At 42.3% G+C, this 24,570-nt stretch overlaps 1 protein-coding gene across 1 annotated transcript in view; it reads left to right on the top strand.

Annotated features, from left to right (window-relative positions):
* The window catches only part of PGM2L1 (phosphoglucomutase 2 like 1), a 73,860-nt gene that overhangs the window by 23,933 nt on the left and 25,357 nt on the right, over window positions 1-24,570 (top strand). Inside the window, exons 2-5 of the mRNA XM_074954637.1 lie at window positions 3,578-3,745; window positions 15,125-15,231; window positions 20,154-20,238; window positions 22,141-22,224. Of these exons, the coding sequence (XP_074810738.1) occupies window positions 3,578-3,745; window positions 15,125-15,231; window positions 20,154-20,238; window positions 22,141-22,224 (444 nt within the window). The remainder of the gene's footprint in view (window positions 1-3,577; window positions 3,746-15,124; window positions 15,232-20,153; window positions 20,239-22,140; window positions 22,225-24,570) is intronic.

Here is a 24,570-nt window from a genome sequence, read left to right as displayed (position 1 = left end):
TGACCAAAATGACCAATGAGGAGACAAGATACTTTCAAAAGCTGGGAGGAGGGAGAGAAACAAAGGGTCTCTGTCTATATGCTAAAAAGAAAAGGAGTACTTGTGGCACCTTAGAGACTAACCAGTTTATTTGAGCATGAGCTTTCGTGAGCTACAGCTCACTTCATCGGATGCATAGCATATCGTGGAAACTGCAGAAGACATTATATACACACAGAGACTGTGTGTATATAATGTCTTCTGCAGTTTCCACGATATGCTATGCATCCGATGAAGTGAGCTGTAGCTCACGAAAGCTCATGCTCAAATAAACTGGTTAGTCTCTAAGGTGCCACAAGTACTCCTTTTCTTTTTTCTTTTTACGAATACAGACTAACACGGCTGTTACTCTGAAACCTGTCTATATGCTGTTTCTGCTGGGGATAGACCAGGAATGGAGTCTTAGAACTTTTAGTAAGTAATCTAGCTAGGTATGTGTTAGATTATGATTTCTTTAAATGGCTGAGAAAAGAATTGTGCTGAATAGAATAACTATTTCTGTCTGTGTATCTTTTTTGTAACTTAAGGTTTTGCCTAGAGGGGTTCTCTATGTTTTGAATCTAATTATCCTGTAAGGTATCTACCCTCCTGATTTTACAGAGGGGATTTCTTTACTTCTGTTTACTTCTATTTCTATTAAAAGTCTTCTTGTAAGAAAACTGAATGCTTTTTCATTGTTCTCAGATCCAAGGGTTTGGGTCTGTGGTCACCTATGCAAATTGGTGAGGCTTTTTATCCAACATTTCCCAGGAAAAGGGGGGTGCAAGTGTTGGGAGGATTGTTCATTGTTCTTAAGATCCAAGGGTCTGGGTCTGTAGTCACCTAGGCAAATTGGTGAGGCTTTTTACCAAACCTTGTCCAGGAAGTGGGGTGCAAGGTTTTGGGAAGTATTTTGGGGGGAAAGACGTTTCCAAACAGCTCTTCCCCAGTAACCAGTATTTGTTTGGTGGTGGTAGCGGCCAATCCAAGGACAAAGGGTGGAATATTTTGTACCTTGGGGAATTTTGACCTAAGCTGGTAAAGATAAGCTTAGGAGGTTTTTCATGCAGGTCCCCACATCTGTACCCTAGCGTTCAGAGTGGGGAAGGAACCTTGACATAGGCTTAAAGGGACATGATTTGAAAGATCATTTGTCTGAATGTTGTACCGACTCTATAGTGACACCTAAAAGTACTGTGGTTTAAAAGCTAGCAAAAAAATTCTGAATCTTTTTTATTTTGTGTCTAGTCAGTTTCATCGTTCCTCTGCAAAACTTCTCCCTTGCAGAAAAGATTTGCATAAATGTAAACAGTGGAGAAGAAATACCCTATAAAAGGAACTGGAGACAAAATCAGAGAATGTTGTTTAAGTCTGTTTTAGAGAATTTAAATTGGCAGCATTCTTGTAAACTTCCCATACTGGTCTCTCTCCAAAGTCAAATTGTATTTGACAGTCTGACTGTTGGGTGAGAGTGAAGCATTCCTCCCCATTCCCCAGTTGTAAAAAGAAACAGCTGAGCTCTGAAGCGTAAAAGTTGATATGGACCTTGTGCTTACCGAGGATGACTTCCATCGCTTAGGTTGAACAAAATCTGTTTTGATTTAATCATTCAAAATTGTTTGTTGGATATGTGCAGTAGAAAACTAAAGTTTACACACGCACACTTGAATATAGCTATGTATACAAGTGCAATACAAATACGGAAGTGCACATGTATTGGTTTGTGGAATTTAGCAGTAGTGAAGGCAGAATTTGTAAGGTTTGCAAATAGAATAGCTATGGAGTAATGAGCCTGTAAGTTCCACAAGGAGAAATGTTTTCTAAAACCAGCCTCCACACTTCCAGCTTCCCCCAGAAAACACTAGGAAATTCAGTGCAGAAAACATGCTGAGGTTGCACAGTTAGAAATAAAAAGGTTCCAACTTCAATGTTAATCAGCAGTTGTGCAGCATAAGACATCAAGATATGCCTTTTGTAATAAGTAGTAATACTTTACCCCAAAGAGGAATAGAAAATGGTTCATATGTACCATGTAGTGCAAATACCGTGTACGCTCTTGTATTCTTCCGGATAAACCTCTAATTTATATAATTCGGCCTTGCTTCACATCAAGCAATAAAAGTTGCTGTTGGAACTGCAGTTTCTGCTCTGCATTGCCAGACTTTATCATTATCTGTGCAGTCTTCACATGGCATGAATGCTGGGTTTTATATTTTAAAATATTTTTTACAGTTCTGATTAAATTATTGGTACACCACAGTAATATTTTTGTCCCTGCTTAGAGACACTGAAGCTGCTTGTGCATTCATATTTACATTCTCCTACATTAAAACAAATCTTGCCCTAACCTTTTTTTTTTTTTTTAAACTACTGTGGGTGCTCACAGATCCAAACACATTTCTGAGGCTGAATGTAACTTGAATATCCCTCACACGTCCTGACTGTGACACCAACTTAATTGTTGCTTGACTACTCTGCTTGTCTCTCTCACCAACAGAAGTTGGTCCAGTAAACAATATCTCACCCACCTTGTGTCTCTAATATCCTGGGACAAACACCGCTACAACAACAGCATATCATCTGTTTGAGTAACTTAAAGCTAAACTGGACAAAGCACTAGGGAGTGGTTCTGCAGGAGCTGCTAGAAACAAATAAGATTACGTAATACTGTAGGGGGTAGATTTTTGAAAGGCACCCGTGGAGCCCAACTCCCACTGACTAACGGTGCCTTTGAAAATTTAGCCATAAACCTTTTAAAATCCCCAATTCCTAGTGCAGCTGACAAGCAATTTTGTTGCGACTCTTTGCAATGTAAACTACTCCAAGATATCTGGTTCTGGGCCTTAACTTTGGAAAGGAACATCTTCTGGAGTACAATGCACTTCTTTAATTATTGAGTGATGCATAATTAGGCTTGGCAGAATTTGACTCGATCAGTTTGATGGATAATATAAAAAATGTTTGTTTTTAAGGATTTTGCTGACTTTATCTATTTAACTTTTCACAGTTGCAGGAAATTATGGGGTATTTCAGACAATAGGAAGGTCAGAGAATAATTATTTAATCACAGTAGATGTTGAGATTTAGAAAGTTAAAGCTTTGTAATCGCTAGAACACAGTCAACATCACTTGTCAAAATATACAAAGTAAATTTGAGCCTTAACTCAAATTCTAGCAAGTTCTCAAACAGCATTTTTCTTTCTTTGCCTATATAAACTTTGATGATTATAGATGGGAATGTTTGTGTTGATTTGTGTGTATATGGTGAAATTGATATTTACCAATAAAAATCTGCTGTTTCCAAGCCTATGCATAATTAAATATGTTTGAGGAGAGATCATGCTAGAAATGACACAGGTTAGAGCAAAGAGTGATCCTTTCTTACACCAACATAGAACTTGTATTATAAAAGAGCTTGGGTTGTGGATACGGAGACCACTTCTTCCTGTCCTGTGAATTTGTGTTAAAATAATTCTCTCACTAACTGCACTGCAGCAGTAATTGTTCCATCAGATCCTCCTTGAGCAATGGGAACAGAACCTTTGTTTTTCTTTTGCAGAACCCTAAAACAAAAGAGCAGATTGAAAACCTGGTACGGAATGGGATGAATAAAGAGCTGCGGGATCGTCTCTGTTGCAGGCTGACCTTCGGGACTGCTGGACTTCGTTCTGCCATGGGGGCAGGCTTTTGCTACATTAATGACCTTACAGTGATCCAGTCAACACAGGTAACTTGGGTAGTATTATACAGGCAGACTTCTTGGTAATGATTTCATAGTAATCATCTTGATCACTTAAAATTGTGCCTTTCATCTTCAAAATTCACAACACATTTAAACTTACTCAAAGCTATATATAGGAATTGTCACCCATCACTGAAATCCAGCCTCATGGGTGGAACGTGGCAACTGTTCAACAGTACACAGCAATACCAAAAGGACAAGAAGTGTAAAACTACTCATCCAGCTAAACCCGCCCAAGGCATCTTCGGTAGGCTGGATGTAATTACCTAAAGTGGAATTTTGCCAGCGAGTTAAAGCTTTTTGTGTTAACTTCAGGGGACTCATCTGACATTACATGAGCAAACAAAATGCTCTTGTTTGCAAGTATTTGAAAGATGTAAATACTGAGAAGGAATTTTCTATATTCTCTATTTTCAGGGTTTCTATCCTCCCCCCCCACCCCCTCCACCATGTGAGTGGCAATCTGGTGTGTGTGTGTGTGTGGGGGGGTGCTTGCCCTTTTGAGGGGGTCTGAATGTGATGAAGTGGGAATGTTTGTTAATATTTTGTATGATTACTGTGCATATCTCAGTTTCCCCTATGTGCTGCATGTTGAAATAGGTGGTGGGAAGGGTTGTTTACTCTGCTAAAGTCTCAGCAGAATATGGCCACTCTGATGGCTGGGCACGGTGCCTGGCAACTAATGACCCTGGACTGCCCCACCCCCTGCAGGAAGCCAGCTGTTTTTGTCCAGCTAGGGGACTGAGAGCTAAGGGTAGATAGCCAGGTGATCTTGTTCAGACCAGGAAGAGAAACAAACAATGGAGGAGAGACCCTTAGGGTAGTATAGTGTGGGCTGTTGGAAGTAGGAAACACGCTTCTGGACTGGGGACAAAGAGGAGGGGCAGGACTGACCCAGGTGGACTACGCTGTAATTTTTTTTCTATTCTCAGTGATAACTAAGAAGTTTCTAGGCTGTTCCAGACATCTAATACACCCTTCTTTTCCAATGCTGTCTGAGTCACTGAGGTTGGGGGTACAGTGCTTCCTTTGGGTGTGCAAGTCTCCCCCAGGTGGCCAATTCGAGTGGGCTCACTGAGTGAAATGGGTGCTGAAGGCTCTGAAGTTTGGACCCAGAGGGCAGTGAAGCGAAGGGGTTTACCCCAGTGAGAGTGTGTGACCCTAGGGGGTTAACACTCTAAAGGACTCCTCCCCAGGGACTGTTATAGAGCTGTGCAAGAGCACCAGACCTGTGGCTCCATAACATTGAGTCTGTCTCTCTCTCTCTGCCCCTCAATTTGAGCCAGCATCTGGAAAAGTCCTGCCCCTTTGGATGGGATGCTGAGAACATGCATACTTCATGCACATCACAGATTGGGAACACACGTTGAGATGCATGGAGCAGTTCACTTGTCTCAGATCTAGTGTTTTAGATTGAGTACTTGTGGCACCTTAGAGACTAACAAATTTATTTGAGCATAAGCTTTCGTGAGTTACAGCTCGCTTCATCAGGTGAGCTAGTACCAGCAGGAGAGCCGGGGGACGGGGCGGGGCCTTTTGTAGTGATAATCAAGGTGGGCCATTTCCAGCAGTTGACAAGAACGTCTGAGGAACAGTGGGGGGAGGGAGGGGGAAGAAATAAACATGGGGAAATAGTTTTACTTTGTGTAATGACCCATCCACTCCCAGTCTTTATTCAAGCCAAAGTTAATTGTATCCAGTTTGCAAATTAATTTCAATTCAGCAGTCTCTCATTGGAGTCTGTTTTTGAAGTCTTTTTGTTGAAGAATTGCCACTTTTAGGTCTGTAATCGAGTGACCAGAGAGATTGAAGTGTTCTCCGACTGGTTTTTGAATGTTATTTTCTTGACGTCTGATTTGTGTCCATTTATTCTTTTACGTAGAGACTGTCCAGTTTGGCCAATGTACATGGCAGAGGGGCATTGGTAAATGTGCAGGTGAACGAGCCTCTGATAGTGTGGCTGATGTGATTAGGTCCTATGATGGTGTCCCCTGAATAGATATGTGGACACAATTGGCAACGGGCTTTGTTGCAAGGATAGGTTCCTGGGTTAGTGTTTTTGTTGTGTGGTTGCTGGTGAGCATTTGCTTCAGGCTGGGGGGCTGTCTGTCAGGCCAGGAACCTATCCTTGCAACAAAGCCCGTTGCCAGCTGATGGTGTCCCCTGAATAGGTATGTGGAGGCCACATAAAAAGTGAACCCTACAGGTGCAAAAGCCCAGAAGGCAATTTTTTTCTTATGATTTTGGGGGTCATTACACAAAGTAAAACTATATTTCCCCATGTTTATTCCCCCCCCCTCCCCCCCCGCTCCCGGCTCATCTGCTGGTAATAGCTCACCTTACTTGCGCTATATTGATGACATCTTCATCATCTGGACCCATGGAAAAGAAGCCCTTGAGAAATTCCACCATGATTTCAACAGTTTCCATCCCACTATCAACCTCAGCCTGGACCAGTCCACACAAGAGATCCACTTCCTGGACACTACAGTGCTAATAAACGATGGTCACATAAACACCACCCTATACCGGAAACCTACTGACCGCTATTCCTACCTATATGCCTCCAGCTTTCACCCTGACCACACCACACGATCCATTTTTTACAGCCAAGCTCTGCGATACAACCGCCTTTGCTCCAACCCCTCAGACAGAGACAAACACCTACAAGATCTCTATCAAGCATTCTTACAACTACAATACCCACCTGCGGAAGTGAAGAAACAGATTGATAGAGCCAGAAGAGTTCCCAGAAGTCACCTACTACAGGACAGGCCTAACAAAGAAAATAACAGAACGCCACTAGCCGTCACCTTCAGCCCCCAACTAAAACCCCTCCAACGCATTATTAAGGATCTACAACCTATCCTGAAGGATGACCCAACACTCTCTCACAAATCTTGGGAGACAGGCCAGTCTTTGCCTACAGACAGCCCCCCAACCTGAAGCGAATACTCACCAACAACCACATACCACACAACAGAACCACTAACCCAGGAACCTATCCTTGCAACAAAGCCCGTTGCCTACTGTGCCCACATATCTATTCAGGGGACACCATCACAGGGCCTAATAACATCAGCCACACTGTCAGAGGCTCGTTCACCTGCACATCCACCAATGTGATATATGCCATCATGTGCCAGCAATGCCCCTCTGCCATGTACATTGGTCAAACTGGACAGTCTCTACGTAAAAGAATAAATGGACACAAATCAGATGTTAAGAATTATAACATTCATAAACCAGTCGGAGAACACTTCAATCTCTCTGGTCACGCGATTACAGACATGAAAGTTGCGATATTACAACAGAAAAACTTCAAATGCAGACTCCAGCGAGAGACTGCTGAATTGGAATTTATTTGCAAATTGGATACAATTAACTTAGGCTTGAATAGAGACTGGGAGTGGCTAAGTCATTATGCAAGGTAACCTATTTCTCCTTGTTTTCCAACCCACCCCCCCCTTCCTCAGAAGTTCTTGTTAAACCCTGGATTTGTGCTGGAAATGGCCCACCTTGATTCTCATACACATTGTAAGGAGAAAAGGAGTACTTGTGGCACCTTAGAGACTAACCAATTTATTTGAGCATAAGTTTTCGTGAGCTACGTATGCATCTGATGAAGTGAGCTGTAGCTCACGAAAGCTTATGCTCAAATAAATTGGTTAGTCTCTAAGATGCCACAAGTACTCCTTTTCTTTTTGCGAATACTGACTAACACGGCTGTTACTCTGAAACCTGTCACATTACCTGATCACTCTTGTTACAGTCTGTATGGTAACACCCATTGTTTCATGTTCTCTGTGTATATAAAATCTCCCTGCTGTATTTTCCACTACATGCATCCGATGAAGTGAGCTGTAGCTCACGAAGCTTATGCGCAAATAAATTTTAGTCTCTAAGGTGCCACAAGTCCTCCTTTTCTTTTTGCGGATACAGACTAAGAGGGCTGCTACTTTGAAACCTGTTTTAGATTATGTTAATCTTCATGGGGTGTTTGCATGCTGAGAACATCACATTGAAATGAATAGGCCACTTCACACCTTTTCAGACCCTCCTGTGCTGTCAGTGGATGTGTAAAGGAGTCCTTCCCATCCTCACTTCCTGTTTAAAGGACACTTCTGACTGCTCTAAAATCTGCATGCTTGCCCTGATTTTCTTGAAATTAGCTGGTTTCAGAGTAGCAGCCGTTTTAGTCTGTATTCTCAAAAAGAAAAGGCGTACTAGTGGCACCTTAGAGACTAACCAATTTATTTGAGCATAAGCTTTCCTGAGCTACAGCTCACTTCAAACTGTAGCTCACGAAAGCTTATGCTCAAATAAATTGGTTAGTCTCTAAGGTGCCACTAGTACACCTTTTCTTTTTGAAATTAGCTATGACTCAGGTGAGTGCAGAGCAGAGTAGGGTTGGTGATTCACAGTTGGGTCATTTGAGCTAGGGTTTCCAGAGATATAATCTGGGAGGGAAAAAATAGCCATTTTTCAAAAAATTGGTGGTTTTTGTTTTTTGGGTGTTTTGGTTATGTTTGGTTTTTTTGCCCTGAGGTAGAGATCAAACTGTTGTTGTGATGCAGGTCCAAATGGTCTCGGTCAGTTTTGATCTCAGGTTTTGCGTGGCACCTGCTAATTCTCTGGGGGACTCTGGAAAAATTGCTGCCCCAACAGACCCACTCCTTGTCTGTATTTGGCTCTGCAGCAACTTCTGCCTTACTTTCCCCCACCTTCTTTTTGCCTTTCTTCAACGGAGAGGATGAGCGAACAAACACATGACCAATAAATAGGTATGTTGCTTAACACACTTACTGGAAGGTGCTCAGATACTATGGCAATGAGTGCAGTATAAAAACTTCTGTAGTACAGAATCAGTGTTGGCACTTGGTTTAGCTACAGTAATGATAGGGATGATGGAACTTCTGAAGGAAAAAAGTCTAGTGGCCTTGTTGCTAATAAATGTTTTGCTGTAAAGGAAGTTAGTCAGTCACTTCGCTTTTTGACCTGTGTGGTGTTGAGTTTGGAGCTGTTCATGCTCCGAACGCCTGAAAACTGCATGCTGCCTTTGTGTTTTGGGTCTGCTGAAAGTGTGAGTGAGCTTGGATTGGCTGACAGAATAAACGTTCTTGGCAGGAAGTGTAAAGTTTCATTTTATGCACTAGGGAATCAGTCTTTCCTAGTGCTGTATCATGTGAATTATTTTTTGTGTGTGGGTTATTGAAAGTCAAATTGGTTGGTATTTACTCTGTAAAGGCTCTATTTTTGGTTGTTTACTTTCTATGGTTACGCATGCTACTGTGATGATCTCGAGGAGCCAGCTAAAGCTTACTTCTGAAGCAGAAAGGCTTTTGATTTAATCTCTGTTCGTTGAGTACTTTCAATCTTCTTTGTTCTGGGATTTTAACTACATTAGAGATAAGGTATAGTGGGAGTATGTTAAATGGGTAATCCTGATTTACTAATATATTAACTGCTTCATTCCCAAAGCAGTACTTTAAATGGTCTTTAGTGTAATTTTAAATTTGTTTCCTTTTAAGGTGTTCCATTGAAGTCTTTATTCTAAGTATACTCTGTACTCCTTGGCACCAAAGTTTTGTGATTGAACTGGAGGTCATACAGAGTCACAAAGGCCTGATCCAGAGAAGTGCCCAGCAGCCACTAATATTCGCTCTCTTGAGGGATTGTGAATGCTTAGCACTTTTCTGGATTAGGCCCAGGAATGCAGTATCAATCTGCAACAAGCATTAGTTTCTAGGCATTATAATTACATTTAGTATGTTACTGAAATCTGCCTCCAAAGATTCTTCTAACAGTGCTAGAAACACTATTGCTCTTTTAAAATTAATATCAGAAACACAAAATCCTGAGCCAAATCGGGGTTGGGTCAGAGTAGGAGAAAATTCTAGCCTGTGTATGTCTGGCTAAACATCAGATATTCAGCAAATTGATATTTTTCTAAAGCTACCTGTCCTCATGTATGATCAAGCGGCTTTGGTGCTCTAAGGGTTTCAGTGGTGTCTGATCTCTCTAAAGTTCTCAGTGTACCACAAAGTGGTGTATAATAACTAAATAGTTAATGGTCCATATAATTATTATGGAAGTGTTTGAAAGCGGTCAGTGGTGATGCTGGGAATTGAAAGCAGAGAGAAGTTCCAAAAGGAAATGGGATTTCAAATAATTCTTGTAGTTTAAATACTGGCGATACTCTGGGCTCTCCCTGTCAGCTTTCTCCTGTAGCGCTGGCACAAAGCACAAATGTTGACAAGCTGGGAGTAATTCAGCCCACTCACATCTCAGATTTGGGGTCTCTTGCTGGCTAACTGATATATTTAAATGAGGTGGTGAAAAGAATTCCCTTATCGTGGATATTGTAACATGTCATAAGTGCCAGGTAAAACTCACACATGACTTTTAAAGATATAAAACAACTGTTGTTTTCCCACACAGTGAATGTGCTCCATATGAAAAATTTTTGTACGTAAACAGTTTTTGTAGGTTTAATCCCTAGTCTGTAGAAGCAGGTGCAGTATGGAAAAACCTGCCACGCTTTGGGGGAGAGTATTATCATTTAGATTGTGGTAGCACCCAACCGTGCAAGGGACTTTCTAAACACAGACCGAGATGAGCTCTCTGCCCTAGAGAGCTCACGCTCCGCAAAGACTAAGGCCTGGTTTACACTGCCAAGTTTTTTCGCTAAAAGGCAGCTTTTGGCGATGAAACAGCAGAGGTGTACACACTGCAAAGCCATTTTTTGCCACTAAACTCCTCAGTTGCAGCGATGTAATAAAACCACCTCCACGAAGGTAATAACTTTTTGTGCAAACGTTTTATTGCCAAAGTGCCAGTGTGTAAACACCTTGCTTTCTTTTATTGCTGTCATTGGCCTCGGGAGATGTCCAACAGTGCCTGCAGTGACAGCGCTGCTCATTGTTTTGAACCCAGCAACCTTGCATGCATGTGCTGCTTCCCGTTCAAAGCTCCCTTCTGACAGCTGGCATTCTGCTCTGTGCTGGGAAACAGAGCAAATCTTCAACATGGAATGTTCCTGCTGTCTCCCACACTATGAACACGCAGGGGTGGAGGGGGGTGTGTGTGTGTGAGAGAGAGAGAGACTCTGTGCTGTGCAGAGCCAGAGAGGGAGCTGGGGGCTGATGTCAGGGTTTCTCTCTTCACTCTGCCTCAGGACAGATTGCTTTTGGCGGCTGTCTGAACTTAGGAGACAGCATGCCAACACACTCACTCTCCCCCAACACACAGTCTCTCTCTCTCCACCTTCATACACACTCGCTCCCTGTCACACACTCTTTCCCCCACATACTTCAGTTGAAAAGCAGCTGGCAATCTAGTAGGATGCCCATGGAACAATGGGATTGAGAAACCTGCCCCATGAGGCATTCATAGAATCATAGAATATTAGGGTTGGAAGGGACCTCAGGAGGTCATCTAGTCCAACCCCCTGCTCAAAGCAGGACCAATCCCCAACAATTGCAAACCGTTCCCAAAGCACCCTGCAGCCAGTTGCACAGTGGGATAGCTACCACAGTGCACTGCTTTCTTTGTCATTGCAAGAGCTGCTAGTGTGGATGCGCTCCAACCAGGGTTGTCCCTAGGCGGTGTGGGGCCTAGGACAAATCAGCCTCCTTGCTGGCAGCCCGGCGGCCGCTCGCCTCCTCACCCCCCTCACCTGCCGCTTTCCTCCTTGCTGTCTGCCCGCCTGCCTGCCTGCCGCTTACCTCCCCGCCGTCCACCCGGCGTGCCACCTGTCCGCCGCTCTCCTCGCAGTCCATCTGCCCACCCGCGGCCTCGTCCCCCTCCCACCTGCCTGTCTGCCGCTCGCCTCCACACTCACCTCCTCACCCTGCTTGCCCACCCACCTCCCTGCCTGCCTCTTCACCTGAATATCGGGACAAATGGTGTCCTGATCACACATCGGTTGGGATGCAGGACAAAGGGCTAAGTATCGGGACAATCCCTATTTTATCAAAGCGCGGGGGGCCCCCCAAAGCGCAGGACCCAGGGCAGTTGCCCTGATTCGCCCTACTCAAGGGATGGCTCTGGCTCCAGTGACACGAGGAGCACAGTGTGGGCATGCAACGGCAGCTTGTTTTAAAGCGGTTTAATAAAAGTGGTCTAACTTTTGGCGGAAAAACTTGGCAATGTAGACATAGCCTCAGGCAGTTGTGGGAGAGAGGAGAGGGGATATAACATATTAACAGTGTGACCAGGCTAGTGATAGGCCCCCATCATTCTGCCCCAAGAATGAGCAGTTAACTGCTCATTTATGTGCAAAGAAGGATTTGAAAGCTGGGAGTGGCCTAAGGATGCTGGAGCTGGGCATTGCTGTGGGGAAGGAAGCAAAAGGGATAAATGGTGGCATGAAGGACAGGGAGGGGAATTTAGGTCATTTCTAGGCTGCTGCTTATGTCAGCAAAACGTATGTCACTCAGGAGCGTGGGGAAAAAACCACCTCCCTGAATGACAAGTTTCACCAGTATAAGCGGTAGCATGCATAGTGCTATGTCAGCAGGAGAACTTCTCCTAAGTGGTTAATTTAAATCACACAAACAACATTGACCAGACTTGTAACTAACAAGTCACATTTGGGGGAAGGAGGGAATCCGAGATGAAGGTGGAGGAGAGGAACTCAGGACAATTGTTAATGGTAAATTCAGTTAATTTAGGTTTCAGAGTAGCAGCCGTGTTAGTCTGTATTCGCAAAAAGAAAAGGAGTACTTGTGGCACCTTAGAGACTAACCAATTTATTTGAGCATAAGCTTTCGTGAGCTACAATTCACTTCATTGGATCTAATTCATCTAAATTACTTTAGAGATTACCTAAATGGAAGTGAGCAGCTGCACCATTTCTGCTAGGGGCCAAGAAATTGCCTAATATACGTTCTCCCACTACTATAGAGTAGCAGCACTGTCAATCCCAAGCATTCAAAAATGAATCAGTCCCCCAAAATGATGATAAAAAAATTGCCTTCTGGGCTTTTGCACCTGTAGGGTTCACTTTTTATGTGGTGTCCACATATCTATTCAGGGGACACCATCATAGGGCCTAATCACATCAGCCACACCATAGAGGCTCGTTCACCTGCACATCTATCTACTTCACCTACATGCATTAAAGGCTGGCTAAGGTCAATGTATCACACTGCAAAACGTCAAATAAGCATGCCAGTTCTACTCTGAGCTCTCAGTCTGTCAGTACCGAACAGGTGGTCAGACCAGCTTGTTACCCTTCTCCACACTACTGCCTACAAAGACATTGATCACAGATGCATCAGGAACAGGGTGCAGTGCATACCTGGACCCACCTCCATATACAAGGACCTTGGTCCCAAAAGGACATGAGGCTACGCATAAAATCTTGTCATGATCTACCCCTTTCTGGGCACACCCCATATTTATCAGGGTCTCTGGATCACTAGTGCAGCCTTTTTACCTTCCTAGTTGTCTTAGCCTAATATTTATAGGCACGTATCCTGTCTTGGCTGCTTTTCCTAATTCTGTTTTCGAGGGCCCTGCAGCTCCCTTCCAAAACCCACCAACTGACTACACTTCCAACTGCTTGGTTTGATAAACAGTAAATTTATTTAACCCGAATAGACATAACACAAACAAAACAATGGTCAGTAACCTTTCTAGTTCTTACACTGAAAGGGATATCCTAAGCTTTTGAGAACCTAGTGGAGATTTCTCTCCTCACAGAAGCTACCCAAAGAATCTTCTCTCCCTCTCTCCAGGAGTCAACTGCTAATCCTTCAAATTAACCCCCCCGCCAACAAATTGCAAGCTGTCATGGCTGACCCTTCACCTTATCTTTACGGAATATTGTGGGGTTGTTGAGACCTCATCCCAAATTTATTCCTGAACTTGTCACACTTATTTGAACCAATCTACTTGTCTTTATTTCGAAACCCCATTCCTCTCCAGTGGAGTAGAAATTCCCCTGCTTTAGATGTTTTTCGGACTGTGATAGGACGGAGCCCTTCAGACACTTCCAGTCTTTTTTTTTTTTTTTTTTTTTCCTTTTTTTTGCCGGGGGGCGGGGGGTTTGCCATTTCCCATGCTTCTAAGAGACATGTAGTTTCCCAGATAATAACTGAACCTAAATGGATTACAGTGCATTTCAGGCTGCTATCACATGGCTGGTATCAAAGCTTATTCCACAAGAGGACAGACTGCCTCTCCTTTGTGCTTTAGAAACAGCCACATAGCTGAATTTTGTAAGGCAGTTAGTGGCAAGCAGGACTCCTCAATCCCATCTTCCAGATGGGACTCTGCTTATCGGTCATTTAGAATTGGAGATGCATCTTAGCTGACATCTGGAAGAACCACAGTTACTATAAGGTAAGTAACCGTTCTGTCTTCTAGTGCAGGCAGTGCCATCTCCCGTATCCTCCACTGTCTGAAGGAAACCGGAAGCTTTGAGAAGAGTTGTTGGTTCAAGCTTGATCCATTAAGATGGTGACGTTATAGGAAAACACTTTGGAACTGGCAGCTTTACATTCTCATTCTAAGAGAGGGCCACTCACCACTGGGGATCAAAATGGTGCTTACTGGATGCATCAGTGCTCCTAGATATAGTTGCTACACAGCAACAATTGCCATAAACAACTTCTAATATCTAAATAATAAATAACTTAATATTCAGACCATCCTAGACATACTTTTAATTTTAGCATTATCAGTAGTAAATATCCTATTAAAGATAAACAGGGTGAACTAAATACACTTATGGGATAACTGCTTCACCATTGGGAGTAGGTGTGTAAATCCACTTGTAATGAAAGACTGTTGTGTATGGAGTCACATTTTCTAAAGTATTGTGCAGTGTTGAAAGGATAATTTACTTTAGGTAAGAAGTGAGAACTAGTACATATTGTGTTCCGTAGATTGTGCTCTAAACACAAGCATGAGACTTAAGTGAACCACTTATATAACAAAGTGTGTGTGAATTATTCAGATTTTTCTTTTATGAATTGGTTCATTATTTACAATTAATGTTGTATCCTGTGGATTAATCTCAAGTATTTGCTGCTTCAGGGATTTGTTACCTAATTTTCTGTCCATTCTGTCTGGTTATCTGTTTCTGCTCCCTGACTAGATTCTCATGGATATTTGCAACCTTTCTCTTCCTGTGAACACTCTAGGAACAAAAATGTACTCGTACTTCAAACGCCATCAAAGCAGATTTTCTGTCTATTTGAACCAGTGTTTATCGTTTTTTATCATTAACCCAGCTCTAGTGAAACAAAAGTCCTTTTCCCCATTATTGTGGCATAATGAATTCTAAACAGAGTAATCTTTGAGCTGTGTGTGCAGTACAATGGAGCTAACTCTTCATTTTCTGTTTTGCTGCAGGGAATGTACAAATACCTTGAGAGGTGTTTTTCAGACTTCAGGCAGAGGGGCTTCGTTGTTGGATATGATACGCGAGGTCAGGTGACCAGCAGCTGCAGCAGTAAGAGGTATGAGGATTGATTCCATTTGAAAGACTAGAATTTGAAGTGTGGCTTAGAATGTGTCTCTTCATATGGGGAATTTATCAGGAATTTAGTGTATTATCTATTTAAATTTCTGTAGTGCCTAAGCATCTTAGTCATGGACCCCTCATGCTAGGCGCTGTACAGACGCATAACAAAGACAGTCCTTGCCCCAAAAGAGTATACCATCTAAATGCACAAGCACTCTAAACAGCAAGACAGTCCCATGATGCAGAAATCACGATATCTGTGTGGGACTTAAGTGTGAAAGCAAACTTAAAATGCTAAGCCCTTAGCTTGAATACATCAAAAAAGTGCACGACTGGTTATCAGTGTGTCTGTATTGAGTTTTAGTGCAAAACTGTAGTCCCAACTCTGTCAAACTGCACATGTGATTTAAACTTTCATGGTGGAAAAGGAGTAATTCCTCCTTCAATCCTATGTAACTATTGTGATACTCTTGTAGCCTCATACACTGATTTGTCTCAGCAGTATGCAGGCATTAACACACACTCTCACAAATTAGGAGTCTTTTCTAATTTCATGCTTAAAAAAATCCAAACTTCTACAAATATAAAGGTGCTTGATGCTGCTGATTTTAGCTCAGCCAGGCTGGTATACTACTTTAAAAAAAACTCTTTTAGTATCCTTGCCCGTTTTTTGGGTGTGTTTTTTTTTTGTTGTCCCCCCCCCCCCCCCCCTTGGGTAATATATGGTTTGAAATGCAGAGAAAGCATTCCTGTAACCTCATTTCAGAGTAACAGCCGTGTTAGTCTGTATTCGCAAAAAGAAAAGGAGTACTTGTGGCACCTGTAACGTCATTAATTCTCACTTGATCATATTACTGCAACTCTTGCTTTACCGTATGTTACAGTACACTTACTATTACACTATCATGTGATTAAAAATTAAATTCCACTTCACTGTTAAAAAAGTGAACAAAGTAAACATGGTATGGATCCTTAATTTTCATAGCCTGCTTGTTCACTTACAATGACCACCCCCCGCCCCATCAGTTTTAATGGTCAAAGTGCAAATTTTCTGGTTATAAATACCTGTGAAGTTGTAGTTTCAGAGATAAGAAACTGTCGATGAAATTGAACTAAAGTTCCCCCTAGCCCTAATGAAAAGATTATTTTAAAATAAGTTGTCTGTCTGTCTGGCAGTAAAGCTAATGACTGTGTGAATTTCAACTTATCAAGAAAACCCTTAACTAGAGCCACATTCTCTGTACTCGCCAAGGGACTGATCTTCTGCTCCACCACAGAACCTGATACCATACTAATGTGGAGAACTAGAAGAATTCTTTCACAACAAAGACTACACCACCCACAACTACCGTGTTTCCACCAATTAGTCATAAGAAAAAAGAAACATCTGGCTGGACTCCTCACAGAGAACGAAACAACACACCGGATCATTATGTTGATTGCTTCAGGAAAAAAAATGGACTCTGAAATCATTAACATCACATCCACCACAATCTCGCCACTGCCGAGAGGACAGGTACACAGTCCATGAAATCCAACCACAAGATAGTGATCAAACCAGTAGATAAGAGGTGCTATCGTAGTTCTCAACCTCAGTGACTACATCAACAAGGCCAACCAACAATTCTGACATCACCTGCCATAAAGAAATCAAAGAAGATTGCACACTACAGTTCACCCAGGAGTTTAAGGATATCATCAAATCCTTCCTTCTCGAAACAACTCCAAGAGAAACTCTACAACCTCACGCTTCATGAACCCTGCCCCCTCCAGGGACCTATTACATGCTTCCCAAGATACACAAGTAAGACGGATCTGCCTGGGTTTCCTTATCTAGCTACAATGCTCCTACTGAAGGAATATCAGGACTCTCAGAAAACATCCTCAAACAGTTCACCACACAAAGGGCTGGTTTTCTCCAGGACATGATGACTTCCACCAGAAGCTCCATAACATTAACAGCCTCCTTCAGAACACTGTCCTTGTCACCATGGATGTCACCTCCCTATCCATCAGCATCTGTCACCCTGACTGCATTTCTGTCTGCCTCAAATATCTACAAGACTAATGAACAACTCTCAGATATCCACCTCAAACACATTGCCAAACTTATCCATTTCATCCTCACTTATAATCATTTTACATTCAACAGACACTTTGCCCAAATCATGGGTGCTGGGATGGTTCCCAAATATGCCAGCCACTTAATGGGTCACCTTGAGGAAGAATTTCTGGACAAATGCACCATGAGATATATACTTGATGTGTTCATCGTCTGGACAGATGATCTAAATTTCCACCATAACTTCACCAACCATCTGTCAAGCTCTCTACAACACTCCTAAAGCACTGTCAACTTCCTGGACACCATGATCAACTTCAGCAATGGAACCATACAAACACTATATACAAGAAACCTATGGATCACCACACTTACCTTCACAGATCTAATAACCATCCACCCACACCAAGAAATGTTCTCTACAGCCAGGTAGTTAAGTACCCCAGAATATGCTCCAAGGAGAAAGTCCAAGCCACGCCCTTAAACCACCTTCTCCAAACAAGGTATGACACTTTGTACCTCAAAGTATCACCCTGGACTCCCCATATTCACCACTGTGATATTATTATGGTATGTTTTATACAAAGTATACTTTGTGAGGTATCATTTTGTAAGTCTTGATCTGCTGAACAATAATAACTATTGGGTTTTATGTATTATCATTGTATGTGAATTTATGAAGTATTACTATATAGGTTACTGACATATGTTGTGAGGTTGGGAACACGCATAGCCAGCCTTTGTTGTAACGAAGGAGAAGCCATCAATAGCCAGATGGCATTAATGGCTCATCAACACACAATCCAGTATCCGAAGACTTCTCGGAGAAGACATGTATGCCATGGGGGTGGACTAACCCATGTCACAGCAAAGATCATTCCACCAAGCTGGAAGAAAGTATAAAAGAGAGACAGTGACATCATCACTTGGCCCCCCCCTCTCTCTCTCCCCTCCCCAGCTCAACACCTAGAAGAATGTCTGAAGGACAAAGACTTTGAACTGGGGAAATTTGGCTCCAGGCTGGAAGGTAGTCCCAGCCTGGGTATTGAGGAACTGTAACCTGCTTGTACCATCTGTCAGGGTGAGAGAAGCTGTTTGCTTCAACACTTGCTTAGACTAAAAGTTGAGGGTTTAGAAAGCATGTTTATTTTTTATTTTCTTGAGGTAACTATTTCTGATCTTTATGTCTACCGCTTATAATCACTTAAAAATCTATCTTTCTGTAGTTAGCAAACTTATTTTAATGTTTTATCCTTACCAGTGAGTTTGTCTAAAGTGCTTGGGAAATCTCCTCAGGTTACAAAGGTACATGTCCACTTCCCTGTGAAGAAGTGGCTAGCTAATTGCAAGATGGTATGGTTCTGGAGTGTAGGACTGGAGCTGGGAGGAATTGGCTGGCGCCTCTCTATTGGTTCATTAGTGGCTGTGAGATCATTCATGTATCACTGTAGTTGGGTGTGTCCCTGCCTGTGGATGTCTCTGTAAGTTCAGTGCCTTTCAGAAGTTTGTAGCTTGACATCAGCATCACAATGTGAGGGGCATCCCAGCTTGGTGGGTTTGGAGGACATCAGTGGTCCTGCAGTCCAGGTTGTGCCCTGGGACACTGTCACACAAGGACACTCCACCAGAGAAGTAGATAGCATCATGGAAAAGGCCACCCAAATAGTCTATGGGAACTTACTTCGATATGGGAAAAACCCTCAGACCACATCCCTCTGTCTGAGTTGTCACCTACCACTTCACACAGGAACACATACGGGTGTCGTCAAAAAGTTGCAGCCCATGCTTGATGATGATCACATCATGAAAGAAATCTTTCTCAAATCCCCTTTTGTGTGCTTCAGTCAACCCCCCCCAACCTTGCTAAGCTCATCAGAAGCAAGCTCTCCACAGACCGAGACACATCATCTCAAAGTGGCATTAGACACTGACAGAACAGATGCAAAACCTGTAGACAGATCTCCATCCCTACAACAATCAATTCTGCGCTGCCGCCACTCCCCTCCCCCTCCCAACACACCTTTCAAGATCCATGAGTCCTTCACAACATGGTATATCTCATCCAGTGCACTAAATGCCCCAATAGCAACTATGTGGATGAAACCAGACAAGTACTTTTTCAAATGAACTCTCACTGAAAAATGTTAAGACAAAAACACCATATCACCTGTGCGTGAACAACTGTCACAAAATGAACACTCTATATCTGACCTATCAGTCCTCATCCTCAAAGTAAACCTTCACAACACCTTCAAAATTTAAGCCTGGGAGCTTAAATTCATAACTTTGATAGACAAGAATAATCATGGACTGAATAAAGGCCCTGGATGAATGGTTTATTACTACAATGTGTAACCTACTAACCCTCTTTTGTCTTTTTTTTTTTTTTTTTTTTTGAGGTGTTAACTGCCCACTTCACCGTAACTCTTTTATGTGAAACAGTCTGTTCTACCTTGTGTTTAGCTGTCACAGTACCTTTCCCAGACCTGAAGAAGAGCTCTGTATAAGCTCAAAAGCTGGTCTCTTTCACCAGCAGAAGTTGGTCCAATAAAAGATATATTACTCCACCTGCCTTGTCTCTCTAGCAGCTCCTTACACACTCACTGTCATTCGAGCTTTTTAAGAACAGGTTAGACAAAGCACCTCTCAGGGTTGGCTAGATATACTTGGTCCTACCCCAGTGCAGGGGGCTGGACTAGATGACCTTTCAAGGTCCCTTCCAGCCCTACATTTCTGTGATTCTGTAATAAGACCATCTTGAGAGAAGGCAGAAAAATAACTTGTTCTTTGGATTGGGGCTTTTAGAACAGTATTGCGGATAATAGGATTCACTGAATGTTTTTCTTGTTCAATAGACTTGCAAAGCTTACTGCAGCAGTCCTGCTTGCAAAAGGCGTACCTGTGTACTTGTTTTCAAAATACGTTCCTACGCCCTTCGTGGTAAGTCTTTTACACTTCATTCTGTCACAGCTAATGTTTTTAGCATTTCATCAAGGCTGTCATCTTAATTTTAGCTAAATATTTTTCTTGTCAGAAGGCCAGAACGTAAACGGAAGAATAGACTAGAGGTGGAACATTTGACTCCTTAGGAAGACTTAAGAAATCATAGGGCTGAATTCGGTTTGGTTACGCTAGTATTAAATCCATAGTAACGCCATTGGTTTAAGCATAGTAACTGCAGTGAGAAATGTATAACTTAGCAAAATTTGGCCCATAATTCAAGATGGAAAACCGATCCCTTATAATTTTATTGTTCAAATTATTAAACACGTAAGTAGTTCTGTTGAGTTCAGTGGGTCTACTTGTGTTTGAGCATTCGCAGGATTGGGACCTGTAGACTCTTCCCAGGGGTAGGTAGAGGAAATGAAGGATTGTTCTCTGTAGTGTATTTTTAATTTTAAACTTCTAAATATCTCCAGCACTGGGGCTTCCACTTGGATCAGCATTTGTAATATGCCAGTTGTTTTAGTGACTTGGCCCCAGTTGTGGGTATGACTGGTACTATGGGAAGAAATAATCTCATTAGGTTTCTCAGTTTCCTGAATTTTGCTAGTGTGTTTTTTATGAACTCCATTCCTAGTATGTTGAATTTAGGTTGCTTGTGGTTGCTACCACCTGTGTATCTATAACCTTGGTATTCTCAATTTATTCAGTGGTTCTCTAACTTTTTTTTTTCCCGTGGACCACTTGAAAATTGCTGAGGGTCTCAGTGGACCACTTAATGATCTTTCCAAATGTTGTTTGTACCATTAGCTAACTATTATAAAGCGCTTTGGATAAAAGTGCTATAAAAAAACCTTAATTAACGTTTTTTGTTCTACAAATAAATGCACACAACTCATATTTTAAAATCAGTAGTCTTACCTTTCTAATGTGATGGATGTGCCCTCTCTCCCCCTCCGTGGCACCCCCAAGCTGGGGCTGGGAAGGAGGGGGGGGTCTCTCCCCGATCACAGCAGCCCCTGAGCTGGAACTGGAGAGGAGGGGGTCTCTCCCTGGCAGCCACAGCCCTGGAGCTGGGGAAAGTTGCCTCTTTCTCTGGCTGCTGCAGCCCTGCATGTCCCAAATTCCCCCCACCCCCTCTTCTCACCCCACTACCCCCTCCCACCTACCCCCTATTCCCCCAAGGCCACCACCTCACCTTACATGTGCGTCTTCTCCAGGGTGCAGGCATCTAATTAGTGGACCCACGCCTGTGTGGCTCCACTAATTAGGTGGGTGGCCCTTCACTCTCTCATGTGCAGCCACCCAGGAGGGTACCTTGGAGGAAACTATCCGCGGACTACCTGAATGGAGCTCGTGGACTACTGGTGTTCCGCGGACCACAGTTTAAGAACCTCTGAATTCATTCCTCCATATTGAAGAACAAAATTACTATTGATCCATGATGGATGGCTTCTCTGCCTTCTGGATTGTGATTTTTATTTCTATAACTTTTAAAATTTATTTTTAGCTGTATTTATTAGCTTACCAAGTGTTTTGGTGAAATCCTTCATGGATACGAATGATTTTTGACTTTTCTGTCCTCCTCCAATATGTGTAATCTAAAGTGGAGGCTTTTCTTCACCATAAGACATTAAAAAGTTGTGTGCCTTGGAGTACCTGCGGGAGATTATCTGTTTTGGAAGTTTATTATGGGAATGTTAATTTAGCAGAGTAACTCTGATCATGCTTTCTCTATCACAAGAGACAGTGTGCTGGTTGTCCGACTGTTCAAATGATATCTTTGAAATCAGCCTGTGAAATTTTAAGAACCTATAATACTTACCCCTTAACTGACGTTATGCCTTTATGTATTTGTCAGCTCAGAAATAGTGAACTTAAATTGCTTTTGTCTTTCAGCCCTATGCTGTTCAGCAGCTCAAAGCTGCAGCTGGTGTGATGATCACAGCATCACATAACCGTAAGGAGGACAATGGATACAAGGTAAGCCCTGTACTCTTATTTTTGCAAATTTGTGACAGAAGTTGATTTACCAAATATACAGTGTATGTCACCTAGATCAAGGGATCTCCCAACACATTTTTTGATGGCCTCAGAGTGTGGCCAACTCTTGCTGGTGGCCATGCTGACAATTTTTCCTAAAATACTTTAGGAAAAACAAATAAATATGCACATATCCAAATTATTGTAATTTATTCATGTAGGGTTTTTTCAGACTCAGTAGTAAAAATAATTTACAGTTGTCTCTGTTCTTTATTGGATCTAAACAAAATAGAAACGCATAGAAAGTGCTTTGGATGTTCTTGTCTTTTTGTTGTTGTTTCTTTTGCTTTTTAGGTTGCACTTTTAATTCTAAAACTTGCTAGCTGGTAAGTCTTCTGCTGTGAAAAGTGATCTTTTTATGTTTAATATCACTTTTCACAGCAGACTTACTCAGCCCCAGCAAGCCCTGGGACAAATTAAGCCCTGGATGGGGAGGGAGGCAGCGGGGCCCAGGAACGATGATGGGCGTGGTGAGCCTGGAACCAGAGCCTGGAACCAGAGCCTGCCAGCGTGTGGAGAGAGCCTGGAGCCCCTGGACGAAGCCTGCCTCCCCTACACTCAGGAAAGTGTGGAATTCACCAGCTGCCTGCACCTCCAGCATTAGTGTCTCTGGAGGGGAACAGGGCCCAACCCGCTGCTGGTGGCCCTGGGACTGGGGCCACTGCTCTGTGCCACACTCAGCCCGGGAGGCTGTGGCCGCAAGAAAAGGCCCTGGTGGCCGCATTTGAGAAACACTGAGATGCTACAGCAACTGGCACTTTGTAAACATCTAATATATGAGACGACTTCTGGAGTTTTTCTATCTATACCCATTAGAAGAAAAATAGTTTCACATAATTGTTTGCTCTATTTTATTGGCTTCTGAATTATACCCCCAGTTTTCTGAGAACAGAAGCAAGGAAGTTTCCACTTCAAGTCCACTATAGGTCTTGAATACAGATGAGGGGAAAGTTAGCATCTCTGTTCCTCTGCCATTCATTACACATAGACGACGCAAGCATCTGAAGTAAAGTACTTTCCCTCCCCAAGCTGATAGTCTGAAAATGAGGTTAGAACTGAGCCCAACCTTTCTAGAGAATTTTGTCTAGAACGTAGTCTAAAAAAAGATCAGTACTGGGAGGACTTACTTAAAATACCTTGTATACTGGAGTTACTTTGAGATTCTGTTCTGTTTAATTGGTGGCTCCATTTGTCACTTCCATCTTTGATTTAATTTGGAGCACTGTATTCAGCCACAATATTACATATTGCTCAAACAATGCATGCTGTATTTCCTCTTTTTGTAATTCTTTGTGGAAGCCTGTCCAACGTGTCAGGGTTTGAACTTGACTGTACATTTAAAAATATGCATTTAACCTTTGAAAACTTAATACACAAGATAATGAGCAGGGGTTACATGGTGCAATTCAAAATAAGAGTTGAAGTCAGCATTTGGGCTGTTGGCCTCAGTGTTGCTGTCCATATGAAGTACTTGATTTGCCTTTTTTCCAAAAGAAGTAGACCTGCATTGTATTTATCTCATCACCCAGGCTCCTTATCCTTGGGTTTCCCAGTTGCTTTGTTTTTTAAGCTCCCACTGCATTCACATGTGTGGTACAAAGAGCAGCTACTTGTGTCAGTAATTTTTGAGGATTTGACTTGGTTGGATGACAGTGTGACCCTTCAACTGGATTCAGTTATGGAACAAAGCATCACATCTTGGACGTTGCTTGTCTATCTTGATCCAATTCATTTCTAATCTAAAAATGTGGCCCTGGGTGGGAGTGGTGCTTTTTTAAAGGAAGTAGGATTTTATAAAAGTGGTGGTTGATTTTCTTCATATAGGACTTCGAGGTTAATATTTTAAATAGGGCTGTCGATTAATTGCAGTTAACTCACGTGATTAACTCAAAAATTAATCACAATTTAAAAAATGAATTGCGATTAATCACAGTTTTAATCGCACTGTTAAACAATAGAATACCAATTGAAATTTATTAAATATTTTGTGTTTTTCTACATTTTCATATATATTGTATTCTGTATTGTAATTGAAATCCAAGTGTATATTATTTTTGATTACAAACATTTGCTCTGTAAAAATGATAAAAGAAATAGTAATTTTCAGTTCACCTCTTACAAGTACTGTAGTGCAATCTCCTTGTCTTGAAAGAGCAGCTTACAAATATAGATTTTTTTGTTACATAACTGTACTCAAAAACAAAACAGTGTAAAACTTCAGAGCCTACAAGTCCATTCAGTCCTACTTCTTGTTCAGCCAATTGCTAAGACCAACAAGTTTATTTA

Source organism: Natator depressus, chromosome 1 (assembly GCF_965152275.1).
Source record: "Natator depressus isolate rNatDep1 chromosome 1, rNatDep2.hap1, whole genome shotgun sequence".
NCBI lineage: Eukaryota > Metazoa > Chordata > Testudines > Cheloniidae > Natator > Natator depressus.
The sequence above is the reverse complement of the archived record's forward strand: the minus strand, read 5'-3'. Positions and strand labels throughout refer to the sequence as shown.